General features: G+C 41.7%; 1 protein-coding gene across 3 annotated transcripts in view; it reads right to left on the bottom strand.

Annotated features, from left to right (window-relative positions):
- Nucleotides 1-17362, bottom strand: part of CAMSAP1 (calmodulin regulated spectrin associated protein 1) — a 110009-nt gene that overhangs the window by 56491 nt on the left and 36156 nt on the right. For all 3 annotated transcript variants that reach the window (XM_073541136.1, XM_073541135.1, XM_073541137.1), the window contains one exon: nucleotides 801-1063. In XM_073541136.1, the coding sequence (XP_073397237.1) occupies nucleotides 801-1063 (263 nt within the window). The remainder of the gene's footprint in view (nucleotides 1-800; nucleotides 1064-17362) is intronic.

Raw genomic sequence — 17362 nt, 5'->3', positions numbered from 1 at the left:
AAACACAAATCAACAGGAGCGTTGTTCTGCTGAGGGCACATACTATGTCAGGGATCTGTGTAATTTCTCAGCCTTGTAGTAAACAACTTGCACCAATTCAGGTCTTAGGAGAACATAAGACCCCCATACACATTACACTGAAGTTGGCTGAACTCGGCAGAATTGGCAAAGAGTAATGTGGATTTGGGGTCTTCAGACTTTCTCACAACAGATGATGTCTATGGAGCATGAGGGGGGGGGGATTATCCGGTCTGCTGGATTACCATTGGCTGATGAGCTGAGGGGGCCTGTATACAGCAGAGTCTGGAGCGATCACTGATGAGGCAAACAGATATCTAATGTGATGTAAGCAGACCTTCATACACAACAGGCAGGCGAATACCTGAGTAAAACCATACACTTTATATATGGTGTTCATCCAACAACTATTCCTCCCAGTCTACCGTATAGATGTAGATGGGAGAGGGTAACAAGCAGGCGCAATAACCATGAGTACAAAGCATAGGGAGCAGGTTTACATACAGCGCAGAAGATCCTTCCTTACACACCCCCCCCCCCCCCCCCCCAACATCGGCCATTAGGGAAAACCTTGATATCCCTATACACTTTAGATGGTGCTGGGCCGGGAAATCTGGCAACCATTTGTGTCTGTTCATACACACACACAAAAAAAAAACAAAAAAAAAACCACTGAATTTAGGACGGTTTCTGGCCTGCACGTTGTACAAATCCACGATCGTATTGACAGGTCTGCACGTAAAACATCCTTGGAAAGTTTTAGCCCATCTTCTCACACTGACCATTTTGATCGGGGCACAGCTGAGGTCGCCTTCAGACACGGGCACGTCTTCGCTCTCCATAACATAAATCCCCTTCTGTGACAATGCCTCGATAACGGGCTGGTGCCCCTGCAACGCTGCCACCTGGTCCCCCTTGAGAATGAGGCTGCAGGCACGGCAGTACAGCTCGCTAGAGAGCAGCAGCTTTATGACGGGTGGCTTGATGTGCTCCTGCTCGTACTGGTCTACATAGAATGGGTCCTTCAGCTCCTCAGGAACATTGTCTGAAACAAAGCGAACACAAGGCAGATTAATAGAGAACGTCTAATCATCTGAACAAACACGGCACAAACCACAATATCCCATGGTAGATATTCAATTAGCAATCCTCCACCAAGTGACAATTTTTTTTTTTTTTTTTTAATAAATCCACCATGAAGAACTCTGGGAAATAAACAAAGCTGCGGATGGCAATGAACCGGCAGAAGACAAAGGAGATTGTTGAGCTTCTCATAACAGGGGGACGCCAGCGAGAGCGGTCTATTAATACATGAGGAAGCATTTCGGTGGAGTCTCAGGGAAGGACAGAAGTGAACAGATAATCACGACGCACACAGAAACATCGCCTCATTGAAAAGCTGCCAGATATAGCCAGCAAGGCTCATCTTCACACCATAAAATTTCTCTCATTTCTGAGCTGCAGTGTAAAGCATGAGGAGGGAAATGTTTATAGCAGTTTAACAGCACACTTGGCTGTTGGGAGTAGAAGAGAGGCCATAGTGGCCAGCGGAGCTGGATTCGGTGAACAGAGGGTTGTAAACAGCTTATCGAAGGGCCGATACCGCCAGACAGGTAATGACATAAGACTCCGGATCATACAAACAAGTTTTACAGGTTACAAGTAATTGCAGCAAATGAGAGATTTACTATCACCGGACGTTCTGGCTCCCAAGCATCCCAGCAAAACAGGGAGACATCCAGGAAGCAGAGACAGCGACTGGAGGGTCCCAGGCCCTCCACAAACAGTCACTTTAAGCTTTACAATAGTGGATGGTCCTGCGCACACCTGACAATTACCTGCTGCATCCACCTTACCCAGATCATAACCTTACCCAGATCATAACCGAACCGGCCTGTAAGTACCCTATGGACCAATGTAAAGAAGAAAACTTATCTGCATTCCCTGTATGACTGGACAAAAGCAAAATAAAAAAAAATGACCTGATTCTACAAGTCCTTAGCACTGCAAATAAATTGTGATCGTAGTTTAAAAAAATGAAACTTTTTGGGGATCAAGTTGAGATAAATAATGAACTCAGGTGTAATGCAGACAGGTTTCCATTGAACCGTGACTCAGAAAATTGCCTTCTTTGCTTATCATAAGGGCAAAGAATAGAGAAACCTTCTGCGAAGACCCTTCAAGTCCTTCCAGTTTTACGAATGTCATTGCAAACCTTTATGACAGAGGTCGGATCTAAAATTGTTCCTGTACCGGGGAAAAAGTCATCCTCAGTAAAGCCACTTGGACAAACGACGTAACAAATCACCCTACAGATAATGCAGACTGTGACCTGCATTTAGGCCCAGTGCAGCCAGGGCAAACTGCCCCACTCCAGCCTTGTAGGGGGGGGTCCTCGCCTCCTCTATCACCTATATACTCAGCTTTACTGGTGTGGATCCCACAACCTCCATGCCAACCTCCGGAGCAGACTCAGCATTTATTAGATCACAAATCTGCCCTTTTTCTTCCATGAGGATGACCGTGGTTGAGGAGAGTCACCAGCTTTCTTCCAATCCACTATATGTACTTAGTATAACCTGTACCTATTGTCTTCAGAATTTACCACCTCTTCATTTTCTCAATCTTCTCTCCCCCCATGTCATCAGAATAAAAATAGGCTCATAAAAAAAACAAAAAAAAAAAAACCTACTTATTGGCCTTTCTGTAAATCAAAATTGAAAAGTCCTGGAATTATAAAGGAAGCCTGAGCTCTCCCACATGGACAAAGATATGAGATCTACATGCTATGTAGTCAGAGACACAACATCACTGTGCAATCCCCGACGCAGACCCTAAATACGAGTAAGACCCTGAACATTAGGTCATCGGCATAGGGATAAATGGCTGTCCAAACTCAATGTCTGATCAATATTATAACGAAATCTCTTGCATCGTGTTGAACCATTGGTGTGTGCAACCACTGAAAAACCATCACAAAACTTCCAGGACCGCAGTGGTCTATATGGGGAAAGCACAACTGGGCACATGCATCAATGAAATTGTCTGATGAAAGACACTACAGGTCAAATGCAGTACTGCACGCAAAGAATGGTGTAGGGTACAAAAGTCGCTGATGTTACCTGCTGAATTCCACACCAAATCACAGTAGCAAATAAGTGGATGGGATTTTACAGACCTCAGGCACATGCTGTGGAATTTTTGCACCGGGATAATTGACCGGTAATGTGGATTATCAAACATCAATATCTTCGAATCCACAGCAAAGTTTTTCTCTGCGTTTTTCTCCTTCTTCCAAAATCAAAAATTTCTATTTTTCCATTGACCTAGTCATAAGACTTTTTTTTTTTTTGTGGGGGTGAGGGGGGGGGAATTGGAGCAGTTTTAAATTACCCGACTTACTTTGCCATCAAATATATTGAAAAATGGGGTAAAAAATACAAATCCGACACTTTTTTGGGTGTTTTGCTTTCAGAGCAATCATTCTGTGGTTTACATGAGCATGAATGAAGAATGATTTCTCCGGGTCAGTACGATTATGGCGATACCAAACTAACATAAAATATAATTTATGTTTGTGTAAAAAAATAAATAAATACATTTATGCTTTTTCTGGATTGCGCCACCATTTTTCAAGACCTGTAACATTTTTATTTTTCCATTGATCGAACTGTGTGAGAGCTTACATATTTTTCATTTATTTTTATAAGGCATGAGCAGTGACCGAAAAACCACAAATCCTGCCAATTTTTCTTCTCGTTACATATTTTACTGGATGAGTTAATTTTGTGTGTTGATAGATCAGAATTTTATGGATGTGGCTTTTTTTTTTTTTTAAAAAAACTTGTATTTTTAAAGGAGGAAAAAGACAGATTTAAGTGTTTAGAGAGATATATATATATATATATATATATATATATATATATATATATATATATATATATATTTCCTCCCTCAGGGGAGTTGAACCTTCATGTACACAATATTGTGCTAAGGAGATAAATGCATTTTTAGTGCTCCATAATAAGCTGGGGGTATAGGTTTATAGAAGGTCACAAGCCTACACTGACACATTTTACGGGGTATTGTGGATCTAGGGCCTTAAGCTTTTCACTGCCTACATAAAAGTAGTAACATTGTCATAAACTCTGAATTAGTCATTTGTCCGTTTTCAGATAAAAGTTGAGAAGAACGAAACTGGTGCATAAAATCACTGGGTTTGGAGTTGGGGTTGAATAGTAGAGAACATGTTGATTCCTGCTGCTTAAAGTCCAGGGGATCAGGCCACTTGGGCGACTAGACAGGTCTCCATTCTCCTTGTGGACTAATGGTCTGTAAACCACAATTTTGTGCAAACAGAGAGGCATCACAACCCTGTGAGAGCGAGTAACAAGGTCACTGAGGAAATAGGCAAATATCCCCTGTACGGTGAATTACCCATAATGCTGTCTGTCCACATAGGTCAATGTGTAAAAAATGCACATGTGCACTAATACTACGTCTGTGAGTAAATCATTAGACAGCAATATCCACATTGTGTCAGCCCTGTACTCAACACTTGTATGTCGAAGCAAAACGCACCGGGATCTATCATTTTGCGTCCTTGAGATGCATTGTCAGATAGCACACTAGGATGCCCATGAACCAAGACGCCCACAGATCACAAGTCCCACTGATTTCACCATTACAAGAAGTACATATATAGAAATCTACACTACAAGATAACGCAGATCACGGACCTCCATCAACGGCTCAAGACTGTTATTACATATCCACAGGATCCGGGACCCTCCAAAAAACCCAAGAACAGGGCTCTGAAATGCCCTACTGAGAAATTCATTCTATACTACCCTATAACCAAGTATATACCATGCTTCAAATTACTATTTATAAGTGTCCAGAGCACATGCTTAACTCACTGTCCACCAGCCATAAATCATGCAGCTGAGGCGACGAAAACTAAATCTCAGAGCACGCCAAAATACTCGAGGATTAGAGTTAATTTCCTCCCAGCAGTGGGGTTTCATATGCAGGAGCCAAGCAGGTTCAGAACGCTACTAACCTGCAGATTAACCCTATTTCTGGGGCCTGAGGTATACAACACATGGGTGGTATATGGAGTCTGAGGTATACAGTACATGGGGGGTACATGGGGCCTGAGGTAAACAGCACATGGGGGGGTACATGGGGCCTGAGGTACCATGATTACCCTGCACATCGTTTGAAGAACGATGGGCGTATAATAACAGCAAGTTGTATTGTGAAGATGGATATTCTTGGCGTGTTCGTGGAATTTGGACTTTCATTTCACAAATATATTCACTATAGTATTTTTGGTTCACTATATCTATGTTTGTTTCATAAGTTTATTATTCACTTGATTAATTTATATTTTTGGCATTTTGAGTATTGTCTTACAACACTATGCACTATTGTGTGTATATATATGTATTTTGTTTTTCACGTGTAAGAGAACAAAATATTTTTTTATGTTTTCACAATATTTGTATATCTATTTTGGTTTTATACCATCACTTTTCACATACAGAATTTTTATGCATATTCAGCACATTCACTTTTTTGGTATATGATGAATTTGCTTTTTTTTTTTTATCAGAAAGAATACTTGTACTAATTATTTGAATCAAATAGGGATGGTCCTTATTTCTCCATGAACGGCCAGAGTTTATATTCTAGTAGGTTATCGGGTATAAGTTCTGGATGTTTGTTATCAGCACATAACGGCTATTATGGCGATAAGTCTAGCGCATGCGCGCCCTAAGTTCCTAGAATGACATGTCTTTCCCGGCTTAAGATTCCTAGTGCGCATGTCCTGTGACGTCAACTGGGGATTTCCCCATGACGTGCGCACTCGGTGAATACAGGGAGGAGGTGTAACTTCATCCAGCGCTGATTTTTCGGCGCATGCGCACTTTAGACAACTTTCATTATAAAACGCCGGTTAGGAGACTTTCTCTTTACTCCCTTTTTGATAAAGCACACGCGAAACGCGTGTCAAGGGGTGGTACTCTGTCTTCCGGGCACAACAGATTTATGGGTAAGCAATATTAAGCATATTGTATGATAGCATATGGTTGTCCCCTAATTTAACGCTGGGCGGTTTATTGATTGAGGGTTAATCCCCAGTATATATGAGTTAATGCCTGCAATTTTTTTGAGGACATATAAAGTTTTTTTCAAATTCTATGAATGTGTTGGATTTTTTGTAATTAATCATAATATATTGTGGTATATGTGCAATTAATGCTTTTTATCTGCCCGGGACCAATGTAATTTATGAAAGATTTTATTAGGGTCTTTCTAATTGTGTGTTACATATGTACAATTTATGATAATAAAAGTGATATATATTTTTTATTAATATTTGTATGGAACTCCAATTCCTTCAGTGAATTGTCATGTATATTTGGAGTATACAATTTTAGTCCATTTTATGTGGATTTTGGGGTTGACATTTTTGTCTGTAAATCACTAGATTTTTTATTTTGATATTTTATACCCTATTTTTCCTCTTGTTGGGAATTGTTTTAGCCTATAACCAAGTATATACCATGCTTCAAATAACTATTTATAAATGTCCAGAGCACACGCTTAACAATGATTTTTACTTAACCGCTTAGCAACTGCCGATACGCATTAAAACGGCGGCCGCTAAGGGTACTTCTTGCCTCATTGCAGTTTTAAAACAGCAATTTGGAATAAGGCTATAGCGCCTCCCCTAGTCAGAAAATCTCCGGGGTCTCAGCCACGGTGGGTAGCTGAGACCCCAGAGAACATGATCAGGGCCAGATTTTCCAGTGTCTGATCACGTGATCAGCGTTATTCAGTGAATAACAGCAACCACAAGTAAACCAAGGACCCTTACAACAACTTCTAGATACAGATGTGCATAAAAACAGCCTTTAATGAAGCCTAAATAGTAGACAAAACAACCACATAAACAAGCAACCGTGTCTCCTAATACACCCTACTATGGGGCACTGATATGAAAGCTGCCTAACAACGGAGGTTGGCACCCTAAACAAAATAGAGATTGGCGCCCCCGTTCCACGATGACTGAACCCTAAAACTTTTAGGTTTTTGCCTATCTTACATCAAAAAATCTGAGTATCCCTCTATTTGTTATCAATAATGTTGGTTATATTGATATTAATGTTTTAATGGATCATTTTTCTTTTTTTTCCTTCCATATTTATTATTATTATTATTATTAATTGTTATAGCGCCATTTATTCCATGGCGCTTTACATGTAGGCTTATTTGTGCCACCCAGTGGTGAATGCATAGCCATATCAGGGTATTCCCAGGGTGAGCCGTCATGGAGCGGGGCCGCCATTCCGCTGACCAGTAGGGTGCCAACCTCCGCTGACAGGAAGGCATACAGTTATAGGGGACAGATAGTGGGATACTCTAATGCACTTGTCACTTTATGTCTTGTCTTTTTTGCACTATTTTTGCACTTTTTCTCTTTGTTGCCTATTGAGCTTTCTATCTGGCAACCCCTATACAACTCCTTTTCTGAATAATTGGTTGACCAAATGTGGCACATATTCAGGGCTATTTAGGAGTTTTAGGGTTCAGCCATCATGGAACGGGGGCGCCAATCTCGATAGTGTTTAGGGTGCCAACCTCCGTTGTTAGGCAGCTTTCATATCAGTACCCCATAGTAGGGTGTAATAGGTGACACGGTTGCTTGTTGTTTATGTGGTTGTTTTGTCTACTATTTAGGCTTCATTAAAGGTTGTTTTTATGCACATCTGTATCTAGAAGTTGCTGTAAGGGTCCTTGGTTTACTTAAGTTAAGTTGTTTGAAAAAATATATATATATACAGTGGGGCAAAAAAGTATTTAGTCAGTCAGCAATAGTGCAAGTTCCACCACTTAAAAAGATGAGAGGCGTCTGTAATTTACATCATAGGTAGACCTCAACTATGGGAGACAAACTGAGAAAAAAAAATCCAGAAAATCACATTGTCTGTTTTTTTTTCCTTTTATTTGCATATTATGGTGGAAAATAAGTATTTGGTCAGAAACAAAATTTCATCTCAATACTTTGTGATATATCCTTTGTTGGCAATGACAGAGGTCAAACGTTTTCTGTAAGTCTTCACAAGGTTGCCACACACTGTTGTTGGTATATTGGCCCATTCCTCCATGCAGATCTCCTCTAGAGCAGTGATGTTTTTGGCTTTTCGCTTGGCAACACGGACTTTCAACTCCCTCCAAAGGTTTTCTATAGGGTTGAGATCTGGAGACTGGCTAGGCCACTCCAGGACCTTGAAATGCTTCTTACGAAGCCACTCCTTCGTTGCCCTGGCGGTGTGCTTTGGATCATTGTCATGTTGAAAGACCCAGCCACGTTTCATCATCAATGCCCTTGCTGATGGAAGGAGGTTTGCACTCAAAATCTCACGATACATGGCCCAATTCATTCTTTCATGTACCCAGATCAGTCGTCCTGGCCCCTTTGCAGAGAAACAGCCCCAAAGCATGATGTTTCCACCACCATGCTTTACAGTAGGTATGGTGTTTGATGGATGCAACTCAGTATTCTTTTTCCTCCAAACACGACAAGTTGTGTTTCTACCAAACAGTTCCAGTTTGGTTTCATCAGACCATAGGACATTCTCCCAAAACTCCTCTGGATCATCCAAATGCTCTCTAACAAACTTCAGACGGGCCCGGACATGTACAGGCTTAAGCAGTGGGACACGTCTGGCACTGCAGGATCTGAGTCCATGGTGGCGTAGTGTGTTACTTATGGTAGGCCTTGTTACATTGGTCCCAGCTCTCTGCAGTTCATTCACTAGGTCCCCCCGCGTGGTTCTCGGATTTTTGCTCACCGTTCTTGTGATCATTCTGACCCCACGGGGTGGGATTTTGCGTGGAGCACCAGATCGAGGGAGATTCAGTGGTCTTGTATGTCTTCCATTTTCTAATTATTGCTCCCACAGTTGATTTCTTCACTCCAAGCTGGTTGGCTATTGCAGATTCAGTCTTCCCAGCCTGGTGCAGGGCTACAATTTTGTTTCTGGTGTCCTTTGACAGCTCTTTGGTCTTCACCATAGTGGAGTTTGGAGTCAGACTGTTTGAGGGTGTGCACAGGTGTCTTTTTATACTGATAACAAGTTTAAACAGGTGCCATTACTACAGGTAATGAGTGGAGGAAAGAGGAGACTCTTAAAGAAGAAGTTACAGGTCTGTGAGAGCCAGAAATCTTGATTGCTTGTTTCTGACCAAATACTTATTTTCCACCATAATATGCAAATAAAAGGAAAAAAAAAACAGACAATGTGATTTTCTGGATTTTTTTTTCTCAGTTTGTCTCCCATAGTTGAGGTCTACCTATGATGTAAATTACAGACGCCTCTCATCTTTTTAAGTGGTGGAACTTGCACTATTGCTGACTGACTAAATACTTTTTTGCCCCACTGTATGTATGTATATATATATATATATATATATATATATATATATATATACACCCATATATATATATATATATATATATATATATATATATATATATATATATATATATATATATACACACACACCTATATATATATATATATATATATATATATATATATATATATATATATATATATATACACATATACATACACAAAAGAAATCAGCTGTTTCAATTAATTGGTCTTTTCTGACATGATATACAGGTCAGAGTTGAGAAAAATGATGCCCCACGAGATCGCCGTCAATCCCCGGTCCCTCTTGATCCATCCTGGCGTCTTCTTCCTGGAAAAAAAAAAAAAATTGCGGGCACATGCGCCAGCCGAAATCTGCCAGCCGGTAGCCAGCAACAATGGGAAATGTTTCCTATTGCTTCCTTTTGATCACTGTGATAGACCCCATAAAAAACTGTCTGGCCTATGCTTTTACTAGTGGTTCAGTCCCTCGATCCTTGTTCACATTCACTTCACTTGGCAAGTGGGAAGGTTTTAAATACTAGAGTTAGGACTGTCCCACAAGGGTTGCCTTGACGTGGCGGGATGGCTTGTACATTATTTTGATCAAAATTATGTTTACTAAATACCCTTATTATTATTAATTTTTCAATTTTTTATTTTAGTATATTTGTGTTTTTTGTTTTCCCTATCAGAGTGATGAAAAGAAGAAATAGTAAATCAAATCCCCTTTGTCACCCCCTTAGATGAAAAGGATAAAATGGGTTTTTTTTAATAGAAAGTAAAAAAAAAAAAAAAAAAAAAGACGATGACAGCTAGTGGTATGCACAGAGTATCGCGGACTCAAGCATGTCACTTGAGCACCCCAATATTCGGTGCATACCCGAGCAACTGATGCAAACTGGAGTAGCGAGCACTAATGACGGTGTATTCAACGGGGTTCTTCAAAAGCAACATGGCGCCGGCTAATCCAGCAAATTTTACATTGGGTGCAGGGCCATTTGACTTTTCAAACAATAAATTTCACCCACAAATAAGGTATTGACGTATTTCGGAGAAATTGCACAACAATTTTCTCCTGTTACCCTTGAGGGAAAAAAAAAAGTTTGGGTCTAAAGTAAATTTTTTGTGAAAAAGTTAAATGTTAATTTTTTCCTTCCACATTGCTTCAGTTCCTGTGAAACACCTGAACGCTTAATAAACTTCTTGAATGTGGTTTTGAGCACCTTGATGGGTGCAGTTTTTAGAATGGGGTCAATTTTGGGTATTTTCTGTCATATAGGCCCCTCAAAGTCACTTCAAATGTGAGGTGGGCCCTAAAAAAAAAAAAAAACTTTGCAAATTTTGTTGGAAAAATGAGAAATTGCTGGTCAACATTTAACCCTTATAACTTCCTAACTAAAAAATAATGTTTCCAAAATTGTGCTGATGTAAAGTAGACATGTGGGAAATGTTATTTATTACGGTAACTAATTTATGAGATATGACTCTGATTTAAGGGCATAAGAATAAAAAGTTTGAAAATTGTGAAATAGTCAAAATTTTTGCCAAATTTCCGTTTTTTATTTCCCAAAATAAACGTAAGTCCTATTGAAGAAGTGTTATCATCATGAAGTACAAAATGTGACAAAAACACAAATGTCAGAATCAGTAGGATATGTTGAAGTGTTCCAGAGTTATAACCTCATAAAGTGACAGTGGTCAGAATTGTAAAATTTGGCCCGGTCACAAAGGTCAAAATTGGCTCATTAAGGGGTTATCCAATTGCAACCTCATTGCCGGGATGCCGATACAAAACAAGACTTGTGTTATTAATAGGCGGCTACTCACACAAGACAACCAAGAGAGGTAAAAAAAAACAACAACTTTGATTTCAAACTTCATCTTTTTTGAGAAATTGTTCTAAGAAAATAAGCCGCCTCATGCTATATCAGTGATTTATAGGGGATTGAGCAGAGAGGGTGAAACGGAGAAGTTAACATTTCAACAGGCATGGGAGAGAGACTTTGGGATAAGCTTGTCTCCTCAGGAATGGGAAAGGGGGTTTCTCTTCACTCAAACTTATTAGCGCTGGGATTGCACAAGAGAAGAACTATAAAATACTTATGAGATGGTATCATTACCCTTCTAAACTACACGCAATATATCCAGCAGTTTCAGAGGTATGTTGGAGATGCGAGAGGGAGGTGGGCTCTATGATTCACATTTGGTGGGAGTGCTCTATCATCAAGCCATTCTGGGAGAAGGTTTTTGACAGTTATCAACGAATCACGGGAAACCGTGTAGCAAGGTCCCATCAAATAGCTCTTCTGTCAATTTGACCTTCAATAGGCACTCCGAAAAGAGATTCTTCGGTTTTGTCTAACAGCAGCACGGATGGTAATCCCGCGGTTTTGGAAACTTACAAACCCCCCTGACATATTACACTGGTATAAGTAAATGGTCAATCTATATAGAATGGAGGAGCTGTCTGCAGGCTGCAATAGAACAAACAATGAATTTAGAAGGATTTGGAGTGGATGGATTTTATTTTAGGAATCCCCTAATTTCCATAATTTGTTCCGCAGACTTTTACAGTTACATAAGAATTTGCACATTAATATATATATGATTTTAAGGACCCTTTATACATAACCCCTTTTTGTTCCCCCTTTTTTTCCTTCCCTTGTCTTTCTTTCCCTCTTTTTCTTATCCTATGTCTTTCTTCTACATAAACAGAGGATACTTCCTCTCTTGAATACCTCGTTGGCGGTCACCATATGGTTACTGTTATTGTCTAACATGGTATGTTTGACTTATTGTTAAAAGTGGTACTCATTTTGAAAACTAGATATTTTCTATGATTCTATATATGATCATTTTTAATACTATATTTTTTGTTTGTAAAATGTTTAATAAAATAGATTGAACATAAAAACCCCATAAGAAACTGAAAATTAAAGAGAAAACTGCAAAAGCTACAATTTGGGGAACATAAACATGGCAGCACAACAGACTCCTACGACGACTATACAGCAGCATCCACCGCATGATATCTAGTGTTCAGTACACAGGAGCCACAACAGGATGACATCCAAAAGAAAGAAGTGCTCGGCCAAGCATGGACGTGGCAGCATTGTTACACACATTCCTTAAAGATTTCCAAAAAGCAATCTTCAGACTCTATTTTGGTTAATGAAGAGAAAAAAAACAGCAAAAAAGGAATAAAGAGCATCATCCAGCCATTAGCAGACAGACAAAAATGGGCCTCACGACAAATTCACACAGCCAAGCAGTGAGAAATCAGAGGACCACAATCCAGGCTACAGTATAAAAGGAATGGTGGGTAATATGAAGGCCGTGCCACCGTTACACTGCAGAACAGGACATTAATTCCATTTTTGGCAATTCAAAATAAAATGGAGAAAATGGACTAGAAAAAGGATAATCCCTGCCCAGTCTCTCTCCCCATACTGCCCCAGACAGACACTACTGCTGAAATAGGCACATTTGTGTTATGGGACAGCCGGGGCGATAACTGCAGGGGCTTCTGAGAACTCACGCATTTTATTTTGATTTTCACTTTTTTTTTTTTTTTTAACGAAGAGAACAGAATTTTTTTCTTTTACTAATTTTAGGCTGGGTCTAAATGGGGTCAAATAGTGAACCCCAAGGAAGCGCAACGGTCACAGCAAGTCACAAAGTGTCCAACAGTGTCCGACTTGCCTGTTGCAGTACCCTAGGAGGTGGCCATGTGACCCCATTCGCCACGCTCCCAATAATCACTATGTGCCACTGCTTCACGGCAGGATAACGCCATGAAACAGCGTCACAATGGTTAGCAGTGTGACCCAAAGGTCACCACGTAGCCCCAGCCTAACAGGAAAGGATAACTCAAGAATACAAATAAGCTCAATACAAAACATATCTACACTAAGAGGTGGGATGGGCAAAATACTGAAAATCTCAGATGTCAAACTAAAAGTGTGACGTCCTGGATGACAGGCCATAAATCTGCCAGACTCTGCTTTGTCTACTAGACGTCAGTTCTCACAAATTCCAGGTAAATCACTGACTGCAGTACTAGATTCACATCCACAGGGCAGGCTTGTAACTACGCAGCCAATATTCTTCATACAAAATTACTGAGATGAATGGTCACTTGTGTTTTAAAAGAGCTTTCCCACAGACATTTAGGATAGATTTAGATTTATGACCAATGTATGGGTCCGCAGTCAGACCTCTACCAAATTTGAGCATAGTGCATGGTAGTTGCAATTTCCCAGTGTAAATGGAGTAGCAGTTTACATGAATGACTACATTCACATGGGACTTTGGTACCTCAGTTCTCAGGACTGGCAGGTGTTCCAGAATTAAGACCCCCACCAAAACAAACATGCTGAGCAATAGTTTATCATTTTCCAACAGCTCATGAAGAGTCCCCAGAGTTGGTACCTGCATCTGTCAGACATCCCATGGATATGTAAAAAATAACCATTGATCACACCTTTAAAAGGGCTGTCCAGTCAAAACAAGTTATCAACTATTCACAGGATAGGTGACAACTTGTATATGGGTGGGGGTGCATTTATCCCTGTTAAAATGGAGAAGTAGTGTACATGCTTGACCGCCGCACTCATTCCCTATGGGGCTGCAAAGCACTGTGCTCAGTTTCCACCCCACCTGACAGCCCCATAGAGAATAAATGGAGAAGTGGTCAGGCCCTGGCCAGCCGCTAAGTGCTCTAATGGGAATAAAGGCAATAAAAATTGCTCTTTCTGCCGATCGGTGAGGGTCCTCATGGTCGGACCCCAAGATCAGCAAGATATCATCTGTCATAATAACACAACTGAATCAACCAATAGTGGGACAACCCCTTAGGCTAAGTTCACACGTACCGGAACTCTCGCAGAAATTACCGCGAGAATTCCGGAATTCCATTCCGCGGGAAAATCGCATTTTAAATTCCTGCGATTTTCCCGCGGAAAAACTAGCATTTTGCAAGCGTATTTAGCTTGTAAAATGCTAGCGTTTTCCAAGCGATCTGGTGCATCGCTTGGAGAACTGATTGACAAGTTGGTCACACTCGTCATAGTGTTTGACGAGTGTGACCAACTTTTTACTACTGAGGCCGCCTATGCAGCATCAGTAGTAAAAGATAAAATGTAAAAAAAATAAATAAAAAAATTGTGTTATTCTTACCTGCCGACGTCCCGCGCAGCCATTCCCAGTAATCCTTTGCGACAATTACCGCAATGACGTCCGTTCTCGCGGGATTGCAGTAATTCGCGATGACGTCACGCGAATGACCGCGAGACTTCGCGATCCCGCGAGAACGGACGTCATCGCGGGCATTTTTGCAAAGGATTACTGGAAACGAGAGCGTGGAGAGAGGCGGGAAGGCTGCGCGGGACGCCGGAAGGTAAGAATAACAATATTTTTTATTTTAAATTCTATTTTTTACAGGGATATGGTACCCAAAGCCCGGAGGACAGTCTCCTCTCCTCCGGACCTTTTGTACCAGACGCAAATGTTCTGCTTACTTTCCGCATGGTGTGCACAGCCACATGCGGGAAGTAAGCGGAACAATGCATTCCTATGGGTGCGGGATCGCCGCGATTCCGCAAAATTAATGAGCATGCTGCGGTTTTTACCGTGAAGCGATTCCGCCACGGTAAAAACCGCAGCATTAGCACAGCATTGCGGAATCCCATAGGAATGCATGGGATGCTTATTTTTCGCGGCAAAATCGCGCGGTTAAAACCGCCGCGGAAACGCGAAAAAAACGCCATGAGTGAACTCAGCCTTAAGGCTGAGTGCAGACGTACTTTTTGGCCCTGCGGATTTTTCCGTGCAGAATAGAAGAAATCCGCAGGTCAAATTACCTGCGGATTTCTTCCATTTTTAATGCAGTTTTCTTGCGGTTTTTGTGCGGTTTTCCCCCTGCGGATTTGGAGACAGGGGAGGTGGAAAACCGCACAAAAGAAGCAACATGCTGCGGATTTTGTGCCGCGCGGAAAAATCCGCAGCGTCTGCACAGCGTTTTTTTTTTCATTGCTTTCACTGCTACTGTACATCACAATGCGGATATGCAACGTTTCTGCGCGGTAAAATTCGCTGCGGAACCGCTGGATATCCGCATCGTGTGCACACAGCCTTAAGAAGAACGTTCTCTGCTTTGATGTGCACTCCGGCGGTGAGCCCACCTCAAAGCCGGGACATGTCTGCCCCATTCAAAATAAAATTAAAAAAAAAAAAAAAAAAAAATAATATCAAAACATACACATATTTGGTATCGCCGAGTTCAGATTAACCACATCTCTAAACTGCGTAGTGGGGAAAAAAAAAAAAAAAAAAAATCAAATTAATTTTTTTTGGTTCCCACGACATTGCATTAGAATGCAATAATGGGTGATCAAAAGAACGCATCTGCACCAAAATGGTATCATTAAAAACATCAGCTCGGCGCGCAAAAGAGAGGGATTTTGGGTTCTTACTGTAAAATCTCTTTCTTGGAGCCTTCATTGGGGGACACAGATGACCATGGGTGTATGCTGCTGCTGCTGCTAGGAGGCTGAAACTATGCAAAACAAGAAACTTAGCTCCTCCCCGGCAGTATACACCCACCGACAGGCACCAAGCACCTCAGTTGGTGAAAAAAGCAGTAGGAGAAGCAACCAAAACCATAAACATATGTACCAACTCAACAAGGGACTCTCAGACCCAACACGGTACTACTTAAACAGGGCGGGTGCTGTGTCCCCCAATGAAGGCTCCAAGAAAGAGATTTTACGGTAAGAACCCAAAATCCCTCTTTCTTTATCGCCTTATTGGGGGACAGATGACCATGGGACGTTCCAAAGCCGTCCCGAGGGTGGGCACAGCAATAAAGGAACGAAATAAGGAAGGGCTTAGGTCGGTCGATGCACCACCGCCGCCTGCAGAACCTTCCTACCAAGAGCTGCATTAGACGAGGCCTGGGTATGAACCCTGTAGAACCTCGCGAAGGTGTGCAAAGATGACCAGGTTGCGGCTCTGCAAAGTTGTAAGGCCGAAGCCTGGTGTCGCACAGCCCAAGAAGCCCCTACAGCTCGGGTGGAGTGGGCTTTCACCCCCGGAGGGGGCCGTTTCTCCTGAAGACGATAGGCTTCCAGGATGGTAGACCGAATCCAACGAGCAATTGTGGACTTGGAAGCCGGAAGACCTTTCCGGCGACCCTCAGAAATGACCAGCAAGGAATCAGATTGGCGAAAGGAAGCGGTCCTGGCAAGGTAAACACGCAAGGCTCTCACTACATCCAGTTTGTGGAGCGACTTTTCCAGAGGATGAGCAGGAGCAGGACAAAATGATGGAAGGACGATATCTTCGATAATGTGAAAGGGGGATACCACTTTCGGAAGGAAAGAAGGAACTGGCCTGAGAACAACCTTATCTTGGTGGAGGATAAGGTAAGGAGAACGACAGGATAAAGCCGCCAACTCAGAAACTCTCCTGATGGATGTAATGGCGATCAGGAAAGCCACCTTCCATGAAAGAAGAGACAGAGGGATATCCTGAATCGGCTCGAACGGCGCCTTCTGGAGAGCGCCAAGAACAAGATTGAGATCCCATGGATCTATCGGAGAACAATGAGGAGGAGCCACATGGGCGACTCCTTGGAGAAAAGTCTTCACTTGCGGTAAGGAAGCCAGATCCGTCTGGAAGAGGATTGCTAGGGCAGATACCTGGCCTTTGAGAGTACTGAGGGATAGGCCCGCATCCAAGCCGGATTGGAGGAAACAAAGAATAGAAGGAATTGAGAACGATAGTGGAAAAACATCGTTTTCGTCACACCAACGAAAAAAGGCCTTCCAGTACCTATGGTAAATGCGGGAAGAAGCAAGCTTCCGAGCCTTAATCAAGGTCTGAATGACCCG

The sequence above is a fragment of the Dendrobates tinctorius genome, unplaced genomic scaffold (genome assembly GCF_039654945.1).
Source record: "Dendrobates tinctorius isolate UK_male_01 unplaced genomic scaffold, ASM3965494v1 ptg000120l, whole genome shotgun sequence".
Classification (NCBI taxonomy): domain Eukaryota; kingdom Metazoa; phylum Chordata; class Amphibia; order Anura; family Dendrobatidae; genus Dendrobates; species Dendrobates tinctorius.
The sequence above is the reverse complement of the archived record's forward strand: the minus strand, read 5'-3'. Positions and strand labels throughout refer to the sequence as shown.